The sequence below is a fragment of the Rhinolophus ferrumequinum genome, chromosome 27 (assembly GCF_004115265.2).
Source record: "Rhinolophus ferrumequinum isolate MPI-CBG mRhiFer1 chromosome 27, mRhiFer1_v1.p, whole genome shotgun sequence".
Classification (NCBI taxonomy): Eukaryota; Metazoa; Chordata; class Mammalia; order Chiroptera; family Rhinolophidae; genus Rhinolophus; species Rhinolophus ferrumequinum.
The window spans coordinates 125446-144798 of NC_046310.1; the positions used below are offsets into that span (position 1 = coordinate 125446).

General features: G+C 46.0%; 1 protein-coding gene across 2 annotated transcripts; it reads right to left on the bottom strand.

The window, feature by feature from the left end:
• Positions 1 to 1021: 1021 nt before the first annotated feature.
• TMEM183A (transmembrane protein 183A) lies at positions 1022 to 16316 on the bottom strand. Of its 2 annotated transcripts, XM_033099610.1 has the most exons (9): positions 16153 to 16316; positions 13813 to 14987; positions 13541 to 13630; positions 12607 to 12771; positions 8649 to 8805; positions 7588 to 7768; positions 5203 to 5283; positions 3516 to 3671; positions 1022 to 2242 (listed from the first exon to the last, which is right to left on the bottom strand). In XM_033099610.1, the coding sequence occupies exons 2-9, from the start codon at positions 14036 to 14038 to the stop codon at positions 2057 to 2059; spliced, it is 1242 nt and encodes a 413-aa protein (XP_032955501.1). In that variant the 5' UTR covers positions 14039 to 14987; positions 16153 to 16316; the 3' UTR covers positions 1022 to 2056. The 2 variants fall into 2 exon arrangements, with proteins under 2 accessions (XP_032955501.1, XP_032955500.1); XM_033099609.1 differs by lacking the exon at positions 16153 to 16316 and having other exon boundaries at positions 1024 to 2242; positions 8649 to 8808; positions 13813 to 14975.
• Positions 16317 to 19353: the final 3037 nt, after the last annotated feature.

Below are 19353 nucleotides of genomic sequence, written 5' to 3' on the forward strand. Positions count from 1 at the left end.
GGTAAGAAATGAAGCTAAATTTATGTTATTTTGTCTGACCCTCGGAGTAAAATCAAAGTATAGATTTAAGGAAGTAAAAATTACAAAACAGATTTTACAAAAGTAGTCCAGCAAGTTCCAACTCTTCTCCAGGTGGTGTGGGGTGAGGTGGGGGGGGTCTCATCAAAAGGAAATCCCTGAGACACTTCCTGTGCTTTCACTAATAAACCATGAATCATCCTAGAAGAGGTGACTCAGCTAATGAAGAGGGGAGGCTGAGGCCATGAAGGTTACTGGTAACACACCTGACCAAATATCCGTCAACCTTATGCTAAGACAGCAGCTGAGGCCGTACCTAATATTATGTCTTTCATCGTACCATGGAGTTTGACACAAAAACTCAGGTGAGTCAGAACACAATTATTAAGCCAAACCTATTTCACTCCCCCTTTGAAGGGAACTCCTAAATTGGGGCCATGCCCACTCTGCTCCAAGAAACCTTTAGTTCAGGGAACTAGGGTTTCCTCCTGCCTCAGAGGCAACTTCTGATTGCAGATATTTGCAAGGTGCTTACTGTCCTTGGGTCTTGTTTGACCATTTAAATGCCCAGATTCTGTATGTCACTGACCCAGGCTCCCACCCTCAGCATGAGGTAAGGTTAGCTGTTAACAAAAGTGTTAAGCAGATGTTCCCTGAGACTACTCCTTAAATAGCAGGGCGTAGGGAGGATGGCAAGGAAACAACACACCAATTTAGCAGTATGGTAACAACTGCCCCCACAAGATGTTCATGTTTAAAGAATATCGCCTTAATGCCCACCTCATGGCAATATCCTGGCAAAATCCAGCTCACTGGCTAAGTTGCGGTGGGAGAAAGCAGCAAAAACCAGACAAAGCAACACAACACACCCATGAGGCTCTTCTGAGTGGACCAGCTACAGCAAGTCCTCTGACCAACAGGACAATAGTGTTTCTGCAGGGACGACACGGGATGATGGGCTGTGCAGGGCGGGGCAAGTGGCAAAGTGCATAGAGCTCACGAGGCTGGTTTCAACATGGGGTGCCTTTTTTAATGACCTTCAGTGTAACAAATGTCTTTCTTACAATTCAGTAAAAATACCACTATCTTTTCTGCAGTATGTTCTTGGTTCGTTTTACACCTTACTTAGAAACATATTTAAAAGATTCTCATCAATCTTATGCACCTTTCCGGCTCATTAGGGATAAGGCATACCACAATCAGGTTTTTACTCACCTTTTACTTTTTATCTACATGCACTCTGCCCACCCCCCGTCACCACCTACCACAAGAAAAATGAGACTGACCTTTCTAACTGTGGCACAGCAGAGACCCGGGCCAGAGTCCTAGCTGTCGCTCACTGGCCGGTAGACCTTGGGTAAGTCACTGATTCAAGATGAGGACAGTGGTACCCACCTTGCAGGGTTGTGAACATCAGAGCTATCGTCTCAAGTTCCTTGGACTGTACCAAGCACAGAAAGTCACTATCATCACTGCTCTCATAAAAACACCTAAAATCCAAAACTGGCAAAAGAATTTTTACGCGATAAACTTCCAAAAATTGTTTTTGAAGAAAGATACACAAGCCAATCTTGTAAGACTGTGAAAACCCTGTCACCTGCTTTATTTCTGGAGAAGGGTAAGGGGGAAATATTCACGTGAATTTGAGGGGCAGCTAAACTGAAGTAACAGTAGCAACAATCCAGGCCTCTCAGGTTCCTCTGAGCCAAAGGCGCCGCTGAAGCTTCCTGGTTTGGAGATTCCAGAGTTTAATTTTCCCCTAGAGCAAAGTCATCCATTTTCACTGGGATAAAAGAATAAAGACCACAAACTCAATAGCACCAAAGGGGGTTTAACGCAGAAAATAGAGCCAGGTTTCTTCAAATGAAATTTTTACATTAAAATATGTTCAGAAATCATAGTTGCTTTTCCTCGTGATTCCACCTCCTCCTTCCCCTAACAGGAGCCCCAGGAAGCCGAGAGCATGTGCGTCCCTAAGCAGACCTCCAGTGCGGCCGCCCCTCCCACGCTGGACTGACCCCTCAGGACGGAGGCAGAGCTAGGCTCTCAGGGAGAAGGGGTACTGCGGGTGCCACCAGTCAAAGAGCCGCACGCTGTGCACGGGGTCCAGGATCACTTGCACGCCCTGCTCACTGCGCAGCTTCCGACCGCCATGGACAGGGACGTCCTGGAACAGCAGTCCCACGCGATGGTGCCGCATGTCCGTGCTCACGCTGATGGTGAACTGGGGGGAAAGCAAATCCGGAACCCAGATCAAACAATCTGTTTTCCTACCGGCTCACTCTGAAGTGACACAGTTGGGACAGAATATACACGGCTAGGCCCTGACACCTTTGCAAAAGTATAAAAAATAAGGGTGATTGTACAAGTTCTCCTTAGCTTCTTCAGTTGAACTATGCTAAAGAGCACCTCCCAGGTGGCTGAGTAAGTTAGCGTACCTGCACAGACTAGCCCCAAAGCTCATTTTAAAAAATTGGGTTAGAGCTGAAAGGGCTGACATGAAGGGATTCTGATGAGACACTATGGAGCGAGTCAGGCAACATGCAGGAAACATATACCTGGTCCCACGTTTTGGAAAATACACCAAGTCTCTGTGTACATGTGGTCAGTACAGAGCTGTGTGAACGCACAGCACACAGGGTACGGGCAGTGTAGGACCAAGCCACTAGCATGGCCTGGCCTGGGGCGGTGGTGGGGAGGAGCAGGGGGTGCTGATAAAAGGACCGTGTATGACGGGATCTCAATTATATAGGATCACCTAAGGGAGTGGGTGCGCACACGTCCACGGCGCACAAAGGGACACAAAGAATAGTTCCTGAAGGGTTAATCTCAGTTTTAGGTTACTGCAAATCTAAGTCGCCTTGTCTCAATGTATTTATGCATTATCTAAATTTTTTACATGAAGTATGTATTATCTACTTTACCATTAAAAAAAGAGTAACGCCATTTTCAATGTGGAGGGGAGCCCCATGTACCTCTGAAACGAGCCTAAAGTACAAAGATAAATCACATGGACTCTCCAGTTGCCAACGTAGTTAGAAATGTTAAAAACCTAAAAGAGAAGCCAAAGGCATATTTCTTGTTTACTAACCTAATTCTTAGCTGAGCCTGGAAGGGTCAGAGCCCCAGGACACAGCGGGCCACCCTGGTTTAACATTGCCTCTGTGATACCACACGCACACATGGGGGCCCCGACACACAGAGCTCACGAACAGCCCACCATTATCCCAGGGTCGTGTCTCTCAAACATGATGCTCACTACGCAGGAGGTGCAAAAGCGTTCTCTTTACTGTAGAGAAGAAAGCAGGTGAAATACTCTCAGGCGTAAATAACTCCTCCATGGACCTGTCTGCCCCTGATTTACAAGTCAGTGTTCAGACTCTTTTTATTCTTCGTCAGGGTTCTTCTTCGATGGTGAAGTTTACCAGTTTCCTTCCAACCCTAGGCAGAGTCCGAGTCTATGGAAGAGCGTGAGATGACATCCAGTCTCCACTTACCAGGGTGAATATCATTCCCATGACAATTGGGATAAAGATGAAATTGAGGGTGGTGACCTGCAGCAGGCAGCAGTCCTGGTCTGGGTTGCTGTGGACATCTTCGTATTGAACAGGAGGCTGCAAGCCCCCCACACGCTTGCTCTTTAATCTGGGGGACTGAAGAGAATGACATTAATCTCATGGCTCAGAGGGAACGTTTATGGCTCTAAAACGCACTCCACCGATGAAAACCCTGGGGACTCCACCAACGTTGCGACCCACTTTTCTGTCACCGCTTCTCTGTGTGTACACATTGGCTTCTACACAGATCAAGGAACACCCAACCTTTGACAGAAGGAAAACACCTTCGCATGAGCAATGTGGCAGTGGGCGCAGGGCTTCAGTTACATGGCATTTCCTGCCAGCTAGTGAGAACTGGCATCTCACAGCTCTACCAGAGGCCGTCCACCGTTTGAAGACTTGCCAATACCCTGTGACGTGTCAATCTCAAAAGCACACCTGCTGCACAAAAGGATGAAAGCAGAAGTGCCATCTAACCCCAGACGCCACGACAAGGGTCACACATCTCAGAACCAGAGGACATGTCAGCATTCACTCCCCAGCCAGTAAGACTGCCTGCCCTGCCCCAGGAAGGTCCTGGGGGGCCTCCTACCAGCATCCAATGGGTGTCATGGGTTGTGCACATCTTGTTGAAAATGATGATTAAAGCTAAAATTCTCCTCTGGAATCATGTTTTTGGAAAAAATATGATTTACTTTAATTACAAACCTATCTGTAACTTACCTGCCAGCAAGTGAGGAAAAACTGACTGTACGTGTAACGTGTCTCATCACTGAGACACTAAGTGAAGGAGAGAAATGAGGTGGTGAGCGCAGGACATGAAGACGAGCCGAGCAGCCCGCACTGTGGCCCAGACGTCAGGCAGGCCCAGCCAAAGCCACACAGGGGGGACAGACAGTACCTACTCCCCTGTAAACGGCCTTTTGGCAGTCCCTCTCCTCGTGGCTTCCCCACCTCGCCCCAGACATAACGCCAGACAGATCACTGGTGTTGACAAATACATTTGCTTCGAACAACAACAGGAACTTTAGGCCAATAACCTCAGAGCATTGCTAGAACAAGCGTTCCCCTTTTTCCCACCTTTAAAGTCTTCGAATACATAGAAAAGTTACTAAAAGAGCACAACGAACTCCTGTAGACTCTCTGGCATTGGATATTTGGCCACGTTTGCTCTCTCCCCCTCATTTTATACATATGCGTATACGAAAATCACACGACTTTGGCAGTGGGAGCACAAAGCCATTTGAAAGTGACAGTGACCCTCCACCCTCATTCAGCATAAAAAGACACTTCCATCTGACCACTGTATCATTATCACACCCGAGAACATTAGCAATAATTTCATACCCTCTAATTTCCACCACACGTTCAAATGTAATTGTCCCCAAGATATCTAGGATAGCTCTTTGTCCCGACCCAGGGTCCTCTCAAGCTTCCCTCTTTGCATTAAGCTATTACAGCTTTGTGTGTCTTTCATGAAGAATAGCTCCTTCTTCGTTTTCCTTTCATGGAATTATTACAAGTCTTCATGTCTATTATTTGATTTTAATAAGGCAATTTTATGCCTAGTGAAATTTATTAGAACAAAATACTATCTGAAAAACAAAGAAGAGATACAAATACATACCTGTTTTTTGAACTTGAAGTTGAATTCCCACATTGGTTCCTGTCTGTTCCCAACAATCTTTCTGCACCAGAAAAGTAAGCACTGTAAGAAAATAAAAATAATAAATAAATAAATGACAGAAAAGAAAAAAATCAAAATAAGGTAACGAAAAATAATCAGTAAAAACCATTCTGTTTGACAGCTCTGAAGCCAGCCACTGTCCCAATGCTGTGATTTTACTTTGGCACAGATAGACACCCCCCAATGTGACACTGGTGCAACATGAAAAGAGACAACCCCAGGGCTATTCAGTAACGGAAGAGGGACCAATGTAAGAACCTCAGAGGCTGCTGAGCTCAACCCCTATTGTTCTCATCTCTAGAAACAGGGACACCCTCTGATTCAGGCCCCTCCCCTATGTTAAAGCGTAAGGGCAGCCAGTAGCCACCAGGCAAGATGGTCACAAAGGCAGCAGAGACGGCTGGCCCCGTGACAGGACAAGCCGCTCAGGACCTTCTGGGAGCAGACAGCCGGTGTGGGCTACAGCGCTGGACTGGATTCAGTCTAGAGTAAGCCCTGCAATGAGTCAGGCTAGAGCTAAGGTTAAGCACAAGAAGTTAAGTACCTCCCAGGGGACAAGGGGTAGGTCGTCCGCCGTGCCAGCTGTCCTGCCCTTCAGACATGCCCTGTACGTCCTGATGTTCCATCAAAAATAATGGGCTTGGCTTTAAGGGGCAAACACTTCTGCTGCCATCACAACGGCTCCAGTGTCCCACACAAGCTATGCTACTGAAAAGAGAGAGAGGGGGATCATATACGAAAAGCTGGAGTCCAGGAACACGGGACTGCTTCCTGTAGGCATGCTGGCCACTCCCTGAGCGCCATGCGACTGTGGTGCTACAAGTGGCACGGCCATGCAGGGACACCTGCCACCGCAGGCCCCATTCCTCTTCAGAAGACCTCTAACAACAAGGCACAGGAGCAGCCACCAGGCGGCCTGGGCTGCCGTCAGCACTGACACACCAGTCATCATCCCACCTGGCTTCTCCGTCCACTTCAACAAAGTCAGTGCGCAGCACTGTGAACCCACAGAGCTCCCGTGTCCAGGCATCAGCACCTGCACTGGCACTGGGGCCACTAGGACGCGTCACACACACACCTGCCAACGCCTCTGTGCCAGCAACGACACACCTGACTGATCAGCTGTGGGGTGACCCCACCCGTGACAGTGGGTCGGACACTATCAAATGTTTCTTTTCTGGGGGAGGGAAACTCGAACTGTGAGATGCTACACTGTCCACTCACATTACAAGCAGGAACCGCAGCGGGGTGCAATTCTCGTCCTGCCCTACATCCACCCCAGCCCGTGGCCCTGACCACCTCAGCCTGCAACCCTGGGAGGAGCCTTGATAAATCAGCTTGAAATCCACAGTATCCTTTTAGTCAATATGCATCAGGTCGAACATTCTCACACTACAGCTAAATGAGGGCAGAAGAACCATTATGACATTTAAAGCATAAAAACAAAAGACAAAAGAATAGGCAGTGCCACAGAACAGGCAGTGCCACAGAACATCAGATTTGGGTTAGCAAAAGAGTAATAAAAATTACCCCCAAGCTCAAAATTCAGACAGTATCAGTTTGAAAAGAAGTGGGGGGACGGGACATCAATGTGCCTAAATAGTCACATGTGCTACACTAGTCCTGCTGGGCAAAGGTATGTTTGCAAAGATTTCCTTACGGAGAAGAAAAGGCAGAGAACGGACAAGAGCTATCAGACCCATGTGCAAATCCGAACACCAGAAACTCAAATGCAATGCAAGAATATGAACGACCGGGGAAGCCCGGGACACCAGTAGTCTGGAACACAGGGATTACAGAGGCTAACGTGGCCACGGTCCCTGACGTGAGACGCCGCGGAGCCTGGCAACAGCAAGCACTCGGCAAACGGAAGGGAGCCACATCGACAGCAGGACCTTTGAAAGAGGTCACAAGAAAGGGAATCCCAGGGGTCAGGGTCACATGAGAAAGAGAAACTAGTCAATTGTTCGTGCTGTATTTTTGTGTCATGGTTTAAAGCGCCTCTTAAGAATTACAGTTGACACCTACCACTGAGTGGTGTTCCTCCTAGCACAAACCATCGAAACCATCTAAAGTGGTCCAATGTACAGTGCACGAGAATGAGTTAAAAATAAAGAGAATAAAGAATATGGTAAAAGCACAAGGAAGCTTTTGGGTCACGGTAACACGAGCCAGGCCAGCCCAGCAACAACGGCTTGGAGAAGTGAAACCCCAGCGGCGTGAGACCCACAGCCCTTGCCTCCCACCGAGAAGCTGCAGACAAGCCACGGTGACAGACCCCCACAAGGATCCACTGGGGAGCCCCCAGCACTCATTCTCACTCACTTTGGAATTCCTCAGTGTGCTCGGCGTGCTTTCCGGAATGGCTGGGATTTTGGAGATTCGAGCAGCAAATGGCTCGTACATGTGGTACAGAGACCGGATGACACAAGCCCGGAGACAGCGCAGCTTCTCCATGGACTCTGGTCGCAGGCGCAAAGGCAGACAGGCGTCCAGCGTGTAGTGCCTGGAACAAGACACGTTACTCCCCCAATGTGTGACTCTGTCCCACTCCAGGACAGTCGCCCAGGACTCCCGGTCTCCAGGACTACCCAGCACTGTTCCCTGAGCAGCAGCTGGCGTGTCCCCAGTGCAGTCACACACATCACCGCACACTTCACTTCTCAGCTATGCAAACCCAGCTCCCATGTACCTTACACTCCTGTGCTTCTCCATCCATTTAACATTGCTGCCCCTCAGCATTTCACTCTACAAAAGGGCATCTCTGCCCAATTCCTGTACCATAGACTTCAGGCCCTCAGGAAGAGCCTGTGCCTGGAAGGCCAACCAGGCTGTCCTGTCATGTCTCAGCGAGTTCTGTGCTCACTGCTGCCTGCACACCCCTCGCACACATGCTCATCACCAGCTTCAATCTTGACAGTTCTGCACCCAGTCCCAAGAGCAAGCCAGCCCTCCTACTGGCCAAAGTACTCGTTCTCCTCACCACTACAGCTACAAGGTCAGCCCAAGTACAAACTCTACGTGCCTTCAAAATGACCAGCGAATCTCAGAAACTAATCCACTTGCACAGAGGCAGACAGGCACCTGCAGCTGTTGAAAACCACAGTTGTGGCACCCCCTGAAGAAACTCAGTCCTTTCTGAGACCTGCAGCAAGACTTTCCGCTGCAAGTGGACGCTGGATGGGGAAGGGGCACCCGGCATGAAGACAATACCTGGATGAGTTAACAGTACCAAGTTTCACCTAGAGAGGAGCTCAAGGAGTCCAAGCCAGGCTCACACCAGGCATGGAGCAGAGAAAGGAAAAGCTCACGGTCCCAGGAGCAGCTCCACATCACAAACAGCACAACGTCAGCTACAAGACAACAGAGAGCTCCCGGGGTCGCACCTTCGGTACAACCTGGTCCAAAAGGCGGCAGTGCACGTGACAGTCCAGGCATTCTTACAAATCAGGGAGAACTTCGCAATGTCCTCAGGGCGGATGTAGGCAGCCAGCAGCAGCCAGATGTCCATGGGGTACTCTTCTCCTGCAGCCCCGTCCTTGTCTTCTGAAACACACAGGAGAACCGTCACCCCCGACCTCCTACAGTGGCACCTCTGAAGAGCCCCAATCACTTCAATTCGCCCAGGGCTTGCACAGCTGAGAAAAAGGTTGTCAACAGGTCCAACGAAGCTTGTCAAACTCATCATTTCCTGCTTATTCTAGCTGCTGGAAACTTGCTTCCTGCTGCCCAAGTGAGTACATCTTGCTCTCATGACCTTTAACAATTATTTCCATACTATTTTGAGGTTTTCAAAGTGCCTTTGTACACATTCTATCATTCAGCTCTAATAATTCCTCAATGGAAACAGGAAAATATTATTGAGCACATTTTACTAATAAGAAAACAGAACCTCGCCACCCAGTCAAGGTAAATAGAACCCAGTTTTTCTGACTCCAAATTCCAGCTTTGCACTGTACGCTCTGCCCTTGATTTTCCTCATAGTCTCCACCCACCAAACATCGTCTTCAGTTCAGTCATTTAAAAGACAAAATTGATTTTAAGATGGTATGAGGAAACCTCAAAGTTAATAAAAAACCAGGTAAGTTACTGTGCTATTGTCAATACTCAAAAACAACTGTGGACATGTTGCTTTTCTTCTGGTCTCTCCTTGTCTCACTGCCAGTCTGACCTAAGACCCTGGCCACAGCATCAGTATTCAAAGGCACTCCGTGGCATGTACCCCACCTCCTCCTCCACTCGAGGCGTTCATCCTCGACTCGGGGGTTCTGACATCTCAGGTTCAAGTGAAAACTCACACTCCATAAAGACCCCTGAATCTGGGCTAATCCTAAACCTACCCTTTAACGCAGGTCTAGTCAGAGAACTATCCAAAAACCAGTTTTCTTCTATCTCTTTCCTGGGCCAAAAGCCCCTGTGCCACCTCCCTGAAGATACCTCTGCTTTTCTAATTTTCTGAATGGCTGTTTCCTGCAGTTCTGTGACTCAGTCAGATTCTTGCGTTAGGTTGTCCCTACCAGAGACCAATGCTTCTAAACTAACATCCTCTTTTCTGGTTCCTATCCTTTCTGGTCATCTCCAGTAATCACTTAAGGCTCAGTCTTATACACCATGTTTGGGCCCCACCTTCTCCCACATTAAACCTCTTTCTGAAACAGAAGGCAGATGATTATCAGAACTTCCTCCCAAAACCCATGAGAACTTTTATAAAGCAGAATGCTATTAAAATTTTTGTCCTTAGGGACAAAATTCAGTAATTACTGAAGAACTGTGTTTTAAAAAAAATTACTGAGAAATTTCAAAATGTAGGAAATGGAATCAGTAAAGAAAAGCTTCATGGAAATAAACCGTGAAGGACACGAAGAATTCTGATAGGCACGGATTAAGAGGAAAAGTACTCCAAACAAAACAACTAGCATGAGGCCCAGATACTTAGAAAAACAAAACATGTGTGACGGCAATAAAGAGGCAAGCCTAACAAGGTTCTGATATTAAGAAATTACTGTTAACTTTTTTAGATGTGATAATGGTTTTTTTTTTTTCAAAGAGTATTTATCTTTTGGGGTAATTACCGTTTCCCCAAAAATAAGACCTAGCTGGACAATCAGCTGTAATGTGTCTTTTGGAAATTGTATTACATTATACCCAATCTTATAGTATAGTAAAGTAAGACCGGGTCTTACATTAATTTTTGCTCCAAAAGACACATTAGAGCTGGGTGTCCGGCTAGGTCTTATTTTCGGGGAAACACAGTACTAAAATATTTACAGAAATAATAGGATATTCGGGAATTGTGTGAAAATAATCATGTGTGTATTGCGGGGGGAGTAGTGGTAGAAACAAAAATGGCCATGAATTGATAGTTATTAAAGCTGGGTAAAAGCTCCGTAGCATTCATTGTATTATTTTATCTTCTTTTGTATGTTTACTTAAAAAGAACCTAAAAGAAAAAAGAAGGGGGGAAAAAGACCCATGTGACTCAAATGAACAAACTTAACGGGGGTAAAGTGGAGCAAGGAAGTAAAGATAAATTACATGTAAGAGTCTGTAAGCCACAGGTCACATATTGGTAAGTTACTGGTGTCCTAAGTACATAAAGAATTCTTCTCAGTAATTAAAAAAAAATGAAATAAAATAAAAATGGGCAAAGGATCTGAATAGACTTTTCTCCAAAGAAGACATACAAATGGTCAATAAGCTCATGAAAAGATGCTCAGCTTCATTAGTTCTCAGGGAAATGCAAGTCAGATCCATGAGATCCCCACCTCACACCCAGTAGGATGGCTATTATTTAAAAAGTGAGACTATAACAAGTGTTGGTGAGGATGTGGAGAAACTGGAACTCTACTACATGGCTGGTGGGAATGTAAATAGAAACTTCAGAAAACAGTTTGGCAATTCCTCCGAAAGTTAAACAGAATTACCAAGTAGTAATCCAGCAATTTCACTCCTATCCAAGAAAAACAAAACTTTACGTCCACACAGAAATGTGTCTATAAGTGTTCATAGCAGTATTATTTATTCATGACAGCCAAATAAAAAGCAATAAGCATGAAATACCGATGCATGCTACATATGGATGAAACTAAAAATGCTGCGCTCAGTGAAAGAAGCCAGACACAAAAGACCACGTATTATATAATTCCATGTATATGAAATGTCCAAAATAGGCAAATCCAGAGAGAGGAAGGAGATTAGTGGTTGGTAGGAATAATGGTAACAGGTTTGGGGGTGACAGAATGTTCTAAACTTAGATCACACCGATGGCCACACGACCCTGAAACACTAAAGCCATTCAACTGTCCACTTCAAAGGAGAGTATTTCATCTCAATAAAGATGTTTAAAAATCTGTAAGCTGGTCTGTGGAATGTGTCAAAAAAAAAAAAAAAGATGAAGATGAATATCTAACAGAATGGTGATGATGAGCAGGGATTTCAAGACAGAAATGAAGAAACAAAGAAGTGTGAGGAATGTCAATATTAGCTTTGGGGTTCTGGAAAACGTATCACTGACAAGAACCGGTACAGTTTCAAAGCAATGTCACTTCATTAATTTATTGATCATTTCAGTATATTCTAATACATACAAACCTGTATTCTCTGATTCTCCAGTAGAGGTGAAAGTTCTGGTAGGTTTGAGACCAAAAATACACATATTTAGTATATTAGCTTCCCCTAACAGCTGGTCATCAGGAGCACTTCAGCTTTAAGAACAGCTCTCCAGGTTCTCCCCCAAGAGTCTGAGTCATTCAGTCTAGAGCAGAACCACTCAGCGCTCAACCATGGTTAGCAGATTATATACAGTTAGTTTATATTCTTTGTATCATTTGTGTAAGTTTTATCGCCACTAAGATATAAATACCACATACTTTTCTATTCCCCACAGTACCTGTCAGACATAAAGCAGACAAGAATAATCACTGAACACTTAAAAGCCATGGTAATATCTAACCTTAGCTGAAAGGAAACTAGTTATATACAATCCACATATTTCGGGAAACATTTGTCACATCTCTGTTTCCTTACACATTCTGAAATACAGAAATACAAAGGGTTTTTGTTTCCACTTTGCCATACGGGTTTTTACCTGACAATGACATGTTCTCCATGAATGGCTACTATGGTCAAGTTCACAGCTCCAGAACTCTATTGACTCTTACTGAGTTCCTTTCCTTTCAAATTGAGACCAAAGTAGAAAGCCCGGATATATTAAACCCTGTCCCACTGCTAAGATCCAGGCTATGGTTCTCCATAGCTACCACCTCTGGTGCTACTGAGAAAGTGAGAGCCTCAAGTTATCACCACAGTCGGGACTAACGATGCAAAAGACAGCGAGGCCCATACCTCTGTGCCTCTTGCTCTTCTTTTTCCTGGAGACAGTTCTCTCGTGGATGCTCCCCTCCTGGGCCTCCACCTCCTCACTGCTGTCCACGTCACATGGCTCTCCAGCCCCAGAAAGAGCTTCCACTGCAGGAACCTGAGAGGCTTCCAAGCCACAAAGGGATTTCACTAGAAGAGAAAAAGGGGAGAGTGAGAAGGCGGAGTCCCACCCAGAAATACAAACGGTTCACGCAGGATATCAGCATGGGGGGGGGGGACGGGCGGGGGGGGGGGGGGAGAAGCAAATACAGTATGAGGGAGTCAGCTGAGAATACAAAAAGAAGGAAAACTCAGCATTTTAAATACAAAAAATTGGAAAGCAATGGGCAAACTAACTCCAAAGCTGCAGAAACTGACTCCTGAAGAAGAAAAAAAAGGGAGTGCTTTATTCTTCCACCATACACCCTGCAGGATAAAAACAAAAGGTGGGTGCTGTTCTCATTCGCATCACTTCTGTGGACCAATGTGTGAGAGAAACTGAATTCAATTTAACCATGTCCCTGAGTTGGAGACCGTAAATGTCATAAAAACCCAAGTCTCAGGAACACGTGAGTAAAAAGCTTGAAAGTAAGAGAAGCATGGAAAAAAGAATACTTCAAGGTTATTATTACACAAAGAAGCAAACTGCAGCGAGTGTGGAGAATGCGTGAACTACGGGGGAAAGGCTAACAGCCAAGAAAGGAGCGGAAACTACAGAAGAGCCCGCAGACAGAAGTAGGACTTTTCTGCTGCAGAAACTGCGCCAGGCTAACCCTCGACCCCCCCTGGAAATATACCTGCGCAACCACTGAGGAGACCAAACACGTTTCTGCAAGACAAACACAGGCCGAATTCCAGGAGAAGGGAACACCCGGCTGTTTTCACGGCCTGGGTCTGCGAGCACTCGTCGGAAGCCTACCTTCCTGCTGAACGGCATTGGCGACGGCTTTCTTGACCCGTCCAGACCTCACGACGGCCGGATCCGAGTTGGCATAGTCCGCCACGGTCACTGAAACAAGCGCCATCCCTCAGAGGCGGCGGCCTCCTCTTCCGCGTCCTCCCCACCAGCCCTCCTGCTCCCCGCGGCCCCGGCCCCGGCCCCTCCAGCCGCGGGCAGGCGAGCGCTCGCTTCCGCGCGTCCAGTCCCCACCGGCCGCCACCCGTTTTCCGACGCTCCGGCCCCTCGCCCACCTCGGCCAGAGCAGGCGTCGTGGGCCCGGAACTTGAGTCGCTTCCCTCGCTTGGGCATGGTGGCCGTGTCGGGGCGAGGCCGGCCTAGCGGGCCGGAACCCCGGGCCATGTCTCGGGCCCCAGAGCCGGCGCCGGCAGCCGCGAGACAGCTCCGCCCGGCTCCGCAGCCATCACGCACCGGAGGCCGCGGCTCTCGCGAGAACTTAAGCGGGGCTCCGCGTCGCATAGGCGGCGACTCTTCCGAAGCCAATCAACGCCAGGCCTGCGCGTTACGTCATCATCCTGCGCCTACGGATCAGTTGCGCGAGGCGGGATGGCCGCTGTGTGCTTGTGGGGTTTCGCCGTCTGCTCCTCTCGCGAAGGGTTTAGTGTCTCAGACCCGGGAGCCACGTCCTTGTGGCTCAGAACTGAGCTTACACCTTGGTCTCCCCGACTTTTCTGCCACCGCCTCTGTCCACACTCCAGGTTCACTTCCCCAGATGCACGTACGTTGTCATCCTCGTGCTCCATCCCACGCCACACTGACTGAGCGCCTGCTATTCAACCTGGTTCTGTAAGAGTCTTCACTCTAATTTCTTATTAAAAAGCTGTAAGTTTGTGAATTCTCAAAATGAGGGAGTTCTTAAAGTTATTTCGATCTACTGCCATCCTCCAAGTAAAATATGCGGATGATCGACGAGGAAAGAATATTGTCTTTCCTTAGTGTTGAAAAAGTCACTGATTTCAGGACTGAAGGAGTGGGACCTGAATGTACCACCAGCACGAGTAAGAAGTCATCAGGTATCCAGGGTTACGTTCTCTGTCCTATTCTTTGCAGCTCCCAAAAGATGCTAATCCCTGGCTTGAGAAGCATGGGGATTAGGGACCAAACATCCAACCTGCTGGACCACCAGGTATCTGGGAGACTCTCGTTTTAATCTAATTACATAGTATATAGACGTTCGTTGAGAGCAAACCATTGGCCTTTTTGCTAACACTGTATAACAGACTATTACCAGAGGTCGTGCTAATACGCTTGTATACACAATGCATGTTGTAGTCAAGTTCAAAATGCAGCTGGTAAGCATTGAGCCTTCTCATTTCATAATGTTATCAATAAAAAGTTCATAAGGCCCACACCCATGTACGTTTCTGCTTGTGTGGCACCGTGTTGAAAGTACTCAGGCATGCGGATTCTGGAGGAAACCAAAGGTGCAAAAGACACAGACCCATTAATACCCCAGCACTATCGCAGAGGTTTGAACTGAAATGTGCTCTCATTTTCAACAGTATAACTTATTTTAATATATTGGAGTGAAGTGCTAATTCCAAAACTATGTGTTTCATCTTTCAAAATTTCAAGAATGAAAAGATCTTAAGGAAGGCCCCTCAGACTCTTAAGTCCTTTGGGCAACTTAGCGGAACAAAACACCCATAGATCTTTTATTCCACCTTTTATTAAAAAGCAACAACTTTTAATTAATGGCACTGTTAGCTTCCAGACCCAATAATACAGGTTCTTTCTTCTAGAAAGACAAATTGTAAGTTCCTAAAAGAGCTGTTATATTTAGATGCAAGTGGCATCTAGTTATTACCCTAGCTATTAGGAAGAAGATAAATCTTTGTCCTCAACAAAAAGGAAAATTTAAGGATGATATACGAATACATAGAGCATTAGGATGCTGTCTTTCTGGATTATAACCATCGTACTTTTTTGGTGCCATATTAAATTGTCCTTTGTTTTGTGCTAATAGTAAATGACAGTGATGGTGTTTGTCTTTAAAGGTCCTTTTTGTTAAAACTTAAAGGTGGCAAAAATGTTTGCTAGAATTCTTTTAAATTTTAATACCCTGAGAAATCCTAAATCCTAGGAACCATTGCTTTGGAGGCATTGAAAAATCATTTTTTCTGATTTGAAGAAATATATAACAGAATTTCCTACTGGAAGCAGTATAATAAAATAATATAGGAAAGTGTTTTTTTGAAGTATGGACTCTGAAGCCAGACCCACCTGGATTCAAAAAATACCCCTGCCATTTGTTGTCTACAGGACCTTGGAAAAGTTAATCTCCCTGGCCCTCAGTTTCCTTGTCTACGAATTAAAGACCATAACATCTGTTTCATAGGGTTATTGAAATAATTCATTAATCCATGAAAAGTATTTAAAATAACATGTAGTAATCACTCCGTGTCAGCTATTTTGTGGTGGTGGGAGTGGTTGCTACTTAAAGACACCGTAGGGGGCATTCCTCTGTGCTTCAACTACATGAAGACAGGACACATGGAGAAAACAGAAGCGAGACATCCCATTCTAGTTCATGAAAATGCTAGAAAACTAGGTGATCTTTCCTGAGTACTTACCATGCAAGTGGCAGAGCCAGAACTCAAACTGATGACTGTCTGGCTTCAAAGCCCATATATAAAACCACTGTGCCTACTGCCTCTAGAATGAAGAAAATCACACTAACGTGTTGCCTTTGAATAATAATAATCGCCTAAACAGGTGCAGCATCACACAGTAGCTAAAATGGAGGAAATCTGTAAAACAGAAAACAAACAGAAAGGGTACTTCAACAATGAATTTCTATGATGTGCCTAAGCTGTGGACACGTCTGAGAAAAATCTGATTCAAAATATGATTCAGTGATACTAGAAAAAGCACATTTGTTAAATCTGGAGAAAACTGCTTGTGACTAACTTTTTATAAAACACAGTATATGGTAAAATAACTTATCTAGTTAAGTTCAGACGGAGGCTGAGTGTTTTTCAGTGAAGAATAATAACAAATAAAACAGCGTAATAATGGAGAGCTCAGATTCTAGAAGCAGATGTCTGGGTGTGAATCACTTCCTCCTTTTAACAGCCACATGACCTTGTAGGTGAGGAATAAAAACTTCTACCCTCAGGTTCTGTGTCTGGAGACAAGACACATTAACGGGAGGAAAAGAAAACAGTTCATTTATGTGTGAACATGCATACAAATGGGAGACCTCAGTGATTAGTAAGCCAAAGTATGATTAGAATTTGGGGACTGTATACCACCTTAATCGGTGAAGGGGAGGGGGAGAAAGGCGTTTGGGGAAAACAAGTGACTTTGGAAAGATAAATGGGTTTCAGGAGAACAAAGAGGAGATCAGAATGTTTGTGATAATATTTCTGTCTTGGTGTGAGTGGTCTCTTCATTTCCTTGAGGGCCTTCAACTCCCCTAAGTAAGAGACTTGGGGTAGGTTTAGTTTCATTCTCCCTCTGGGAGAATTGTTCTGACAAGGAATTTATTGTAGCCTGCAGCTTTTAGTCAGATAAAGGAAGCTCTGAGCTTTTCATTTTTTCTGCATGTGTTGAGTCTCAAATGTCTTTAGCTTAAAACAACATTTAGACCAAAGTGGCATATTTTGGGGTGGCATATTCTGGTCTCTTTCAAACTCGAGCAAATTACTTAATTTTACCAAATTCAGTTTACTTATCTATAAAAAAGGCATAATAATGGTACCCAATTTACAGAATTGTGAGGATTAAGTGAGATAAGGAAAGCTCTTAGCACCTGATATAGAGTAAGCACTCAATAAACAGCTTTTATTATTTGCTGCACTTACAACTAGAAGCATATTGGTTTGAACCAGTAATTCTCAACCTTGGCTATGTTATTTTTATAAAAGATTCCCCAGATAACATTAGTGTTCATCCCAAACATTGAGCACCACAGGTTTAGGCCAGGGACCAAGGAATTAGGGGCTGCAGGACAAATCTGACCCAAGCCTGTTTTTTAAAATAAAGTTTTGTTGAAACAGCCACACCTATTTGTTTATGTATTATCTGTGGGTACCTTCACTGTACAAGGGCAGTTGAGTAGTTGTGACAAAGACCACACGACTCTCAAAGACTAAAGTATTTGCTGTTTGGCCCTTTACAAGGGGTGCACCGGCTGCAGCAGGACCAGCTAGAACTGAGCATGATCCCCGAGAGAATCCTGAAGGCTGTGCCCTCTAAACCCTGCTAGGTCCACTGGTGAAAGGAAGTGTGGGCCAGAGGGCATTTTACGAGGAAGACTGCAGCAGTGGACTCTACGCGACTGCTGGTGCTATCGCATCCCAAGACTCCCGGCTGCTCACCAGGCAGGGCAAAGTCGACTTGGCCTCAGGAGGAGGAGAGACAGAGGTACAATGGGAACTCTGGAAGGACTGGTCTTGGGAAGTAACGCTAGATGTTGGTCAAGGCCTGAGCATTCTGAGAAGGGTGACCGTGCGACTTACTGTCCAAACTGGGATCCTTTCCAGAGTGAAAAGCAGCACTACCCAGTTCCACTGCCACAGCAGGTGTGTACCAGAGTGTCCCAGGCAAGCGGAGATGTATGGTCATTCTCATTTTTGCAGCCCACTTGACATAGATGACATAGTCTGATGAGGGGAACAGACAAGACAATATCCTTTTGGCTTCTGAGGGCCAGAGAGAGGGAAGGAGTTGCCATGAACTGGTTCTTACCTATACCAGATTGTAGCACCCTGAGGTCTTTCCTATCTGTCTTCGTCCATTCAGGCTGCTATAACAGAACTCCATACACTGGGGGCTTATACACACCAAATTTATTTCTCAGTTTTGGAGGCTGAGAAATCTAAGACCAATGTGCTGGCAGATTCAATGTCTGTCGGGGGCCCACTTCCTAGTTCATAGAGGGCTGTTTTTCCTGTGTCCTCACCTGGCAGAAGCGAGTGTGGAGCGCTCACTTCTGTGATTAGGACACGAATCCCATTCATGAGGGCCCTGCCCTGAAGATCTAATCCCCTCCACAGACCCCACCTCCTACCACCATCACCTTGGGGTTAGGATTTCAACATATGAATTGGGGGGCGGGGGGGACACATGCAGACCAGGGAAAGACCCAACCTCCAAAGTGACAAGACCTACTGGAGCAGTGTTTGTTCAGCCATGCTCATTTGCTTATATGTCGTCTGTGAGCTGCTTTCTTGCTACAAGGGCAGAGCAGAGTAGCTGCAACAGAGGCTGTGTAACTCATAAAGTCTAAAATATCTAGTCTGGTCAACCTCCGATGTAGAGAAGTAAGACCTCATCACTGCTCGTGGTAGCGCAATAGACACAACCACTTTGGGACACTGGCCGTGTCCACGCAAGTCTGTATGTACCTTGTGATGCGGCAGTTCCATTCCTGGCTACAAACCCGACATAAACACAAGCACGTGTGCACTGAGACATGTACGGAGCACGTTGGTAATGGCCGCAAATTTGACCCACCCACATGGAGACCATTAGAATGGGTTAAGTTTGGTCTAGTCATACAATGGAACACTAATCGGTGATGAAAATGAACTATCACGACAACATGGAAAAAAATCTCATAAACAATGCAAAAGAAGCGCATACAAAATGTCCTCTGGCCAAATAATTCTCCAGATAATCCACCAAAAGAAAACGGCTTATTCGAGAAGAGAAACGGAACCACCAGAGTGCAAGCACACTTGCGAACGGACTACCTTCCGACTGCCCAGGTGGAAAAACAGGTCGAGCCCAAATACGGCTTCTCCCTTTATTGGCCTCCCTCCCCCGGT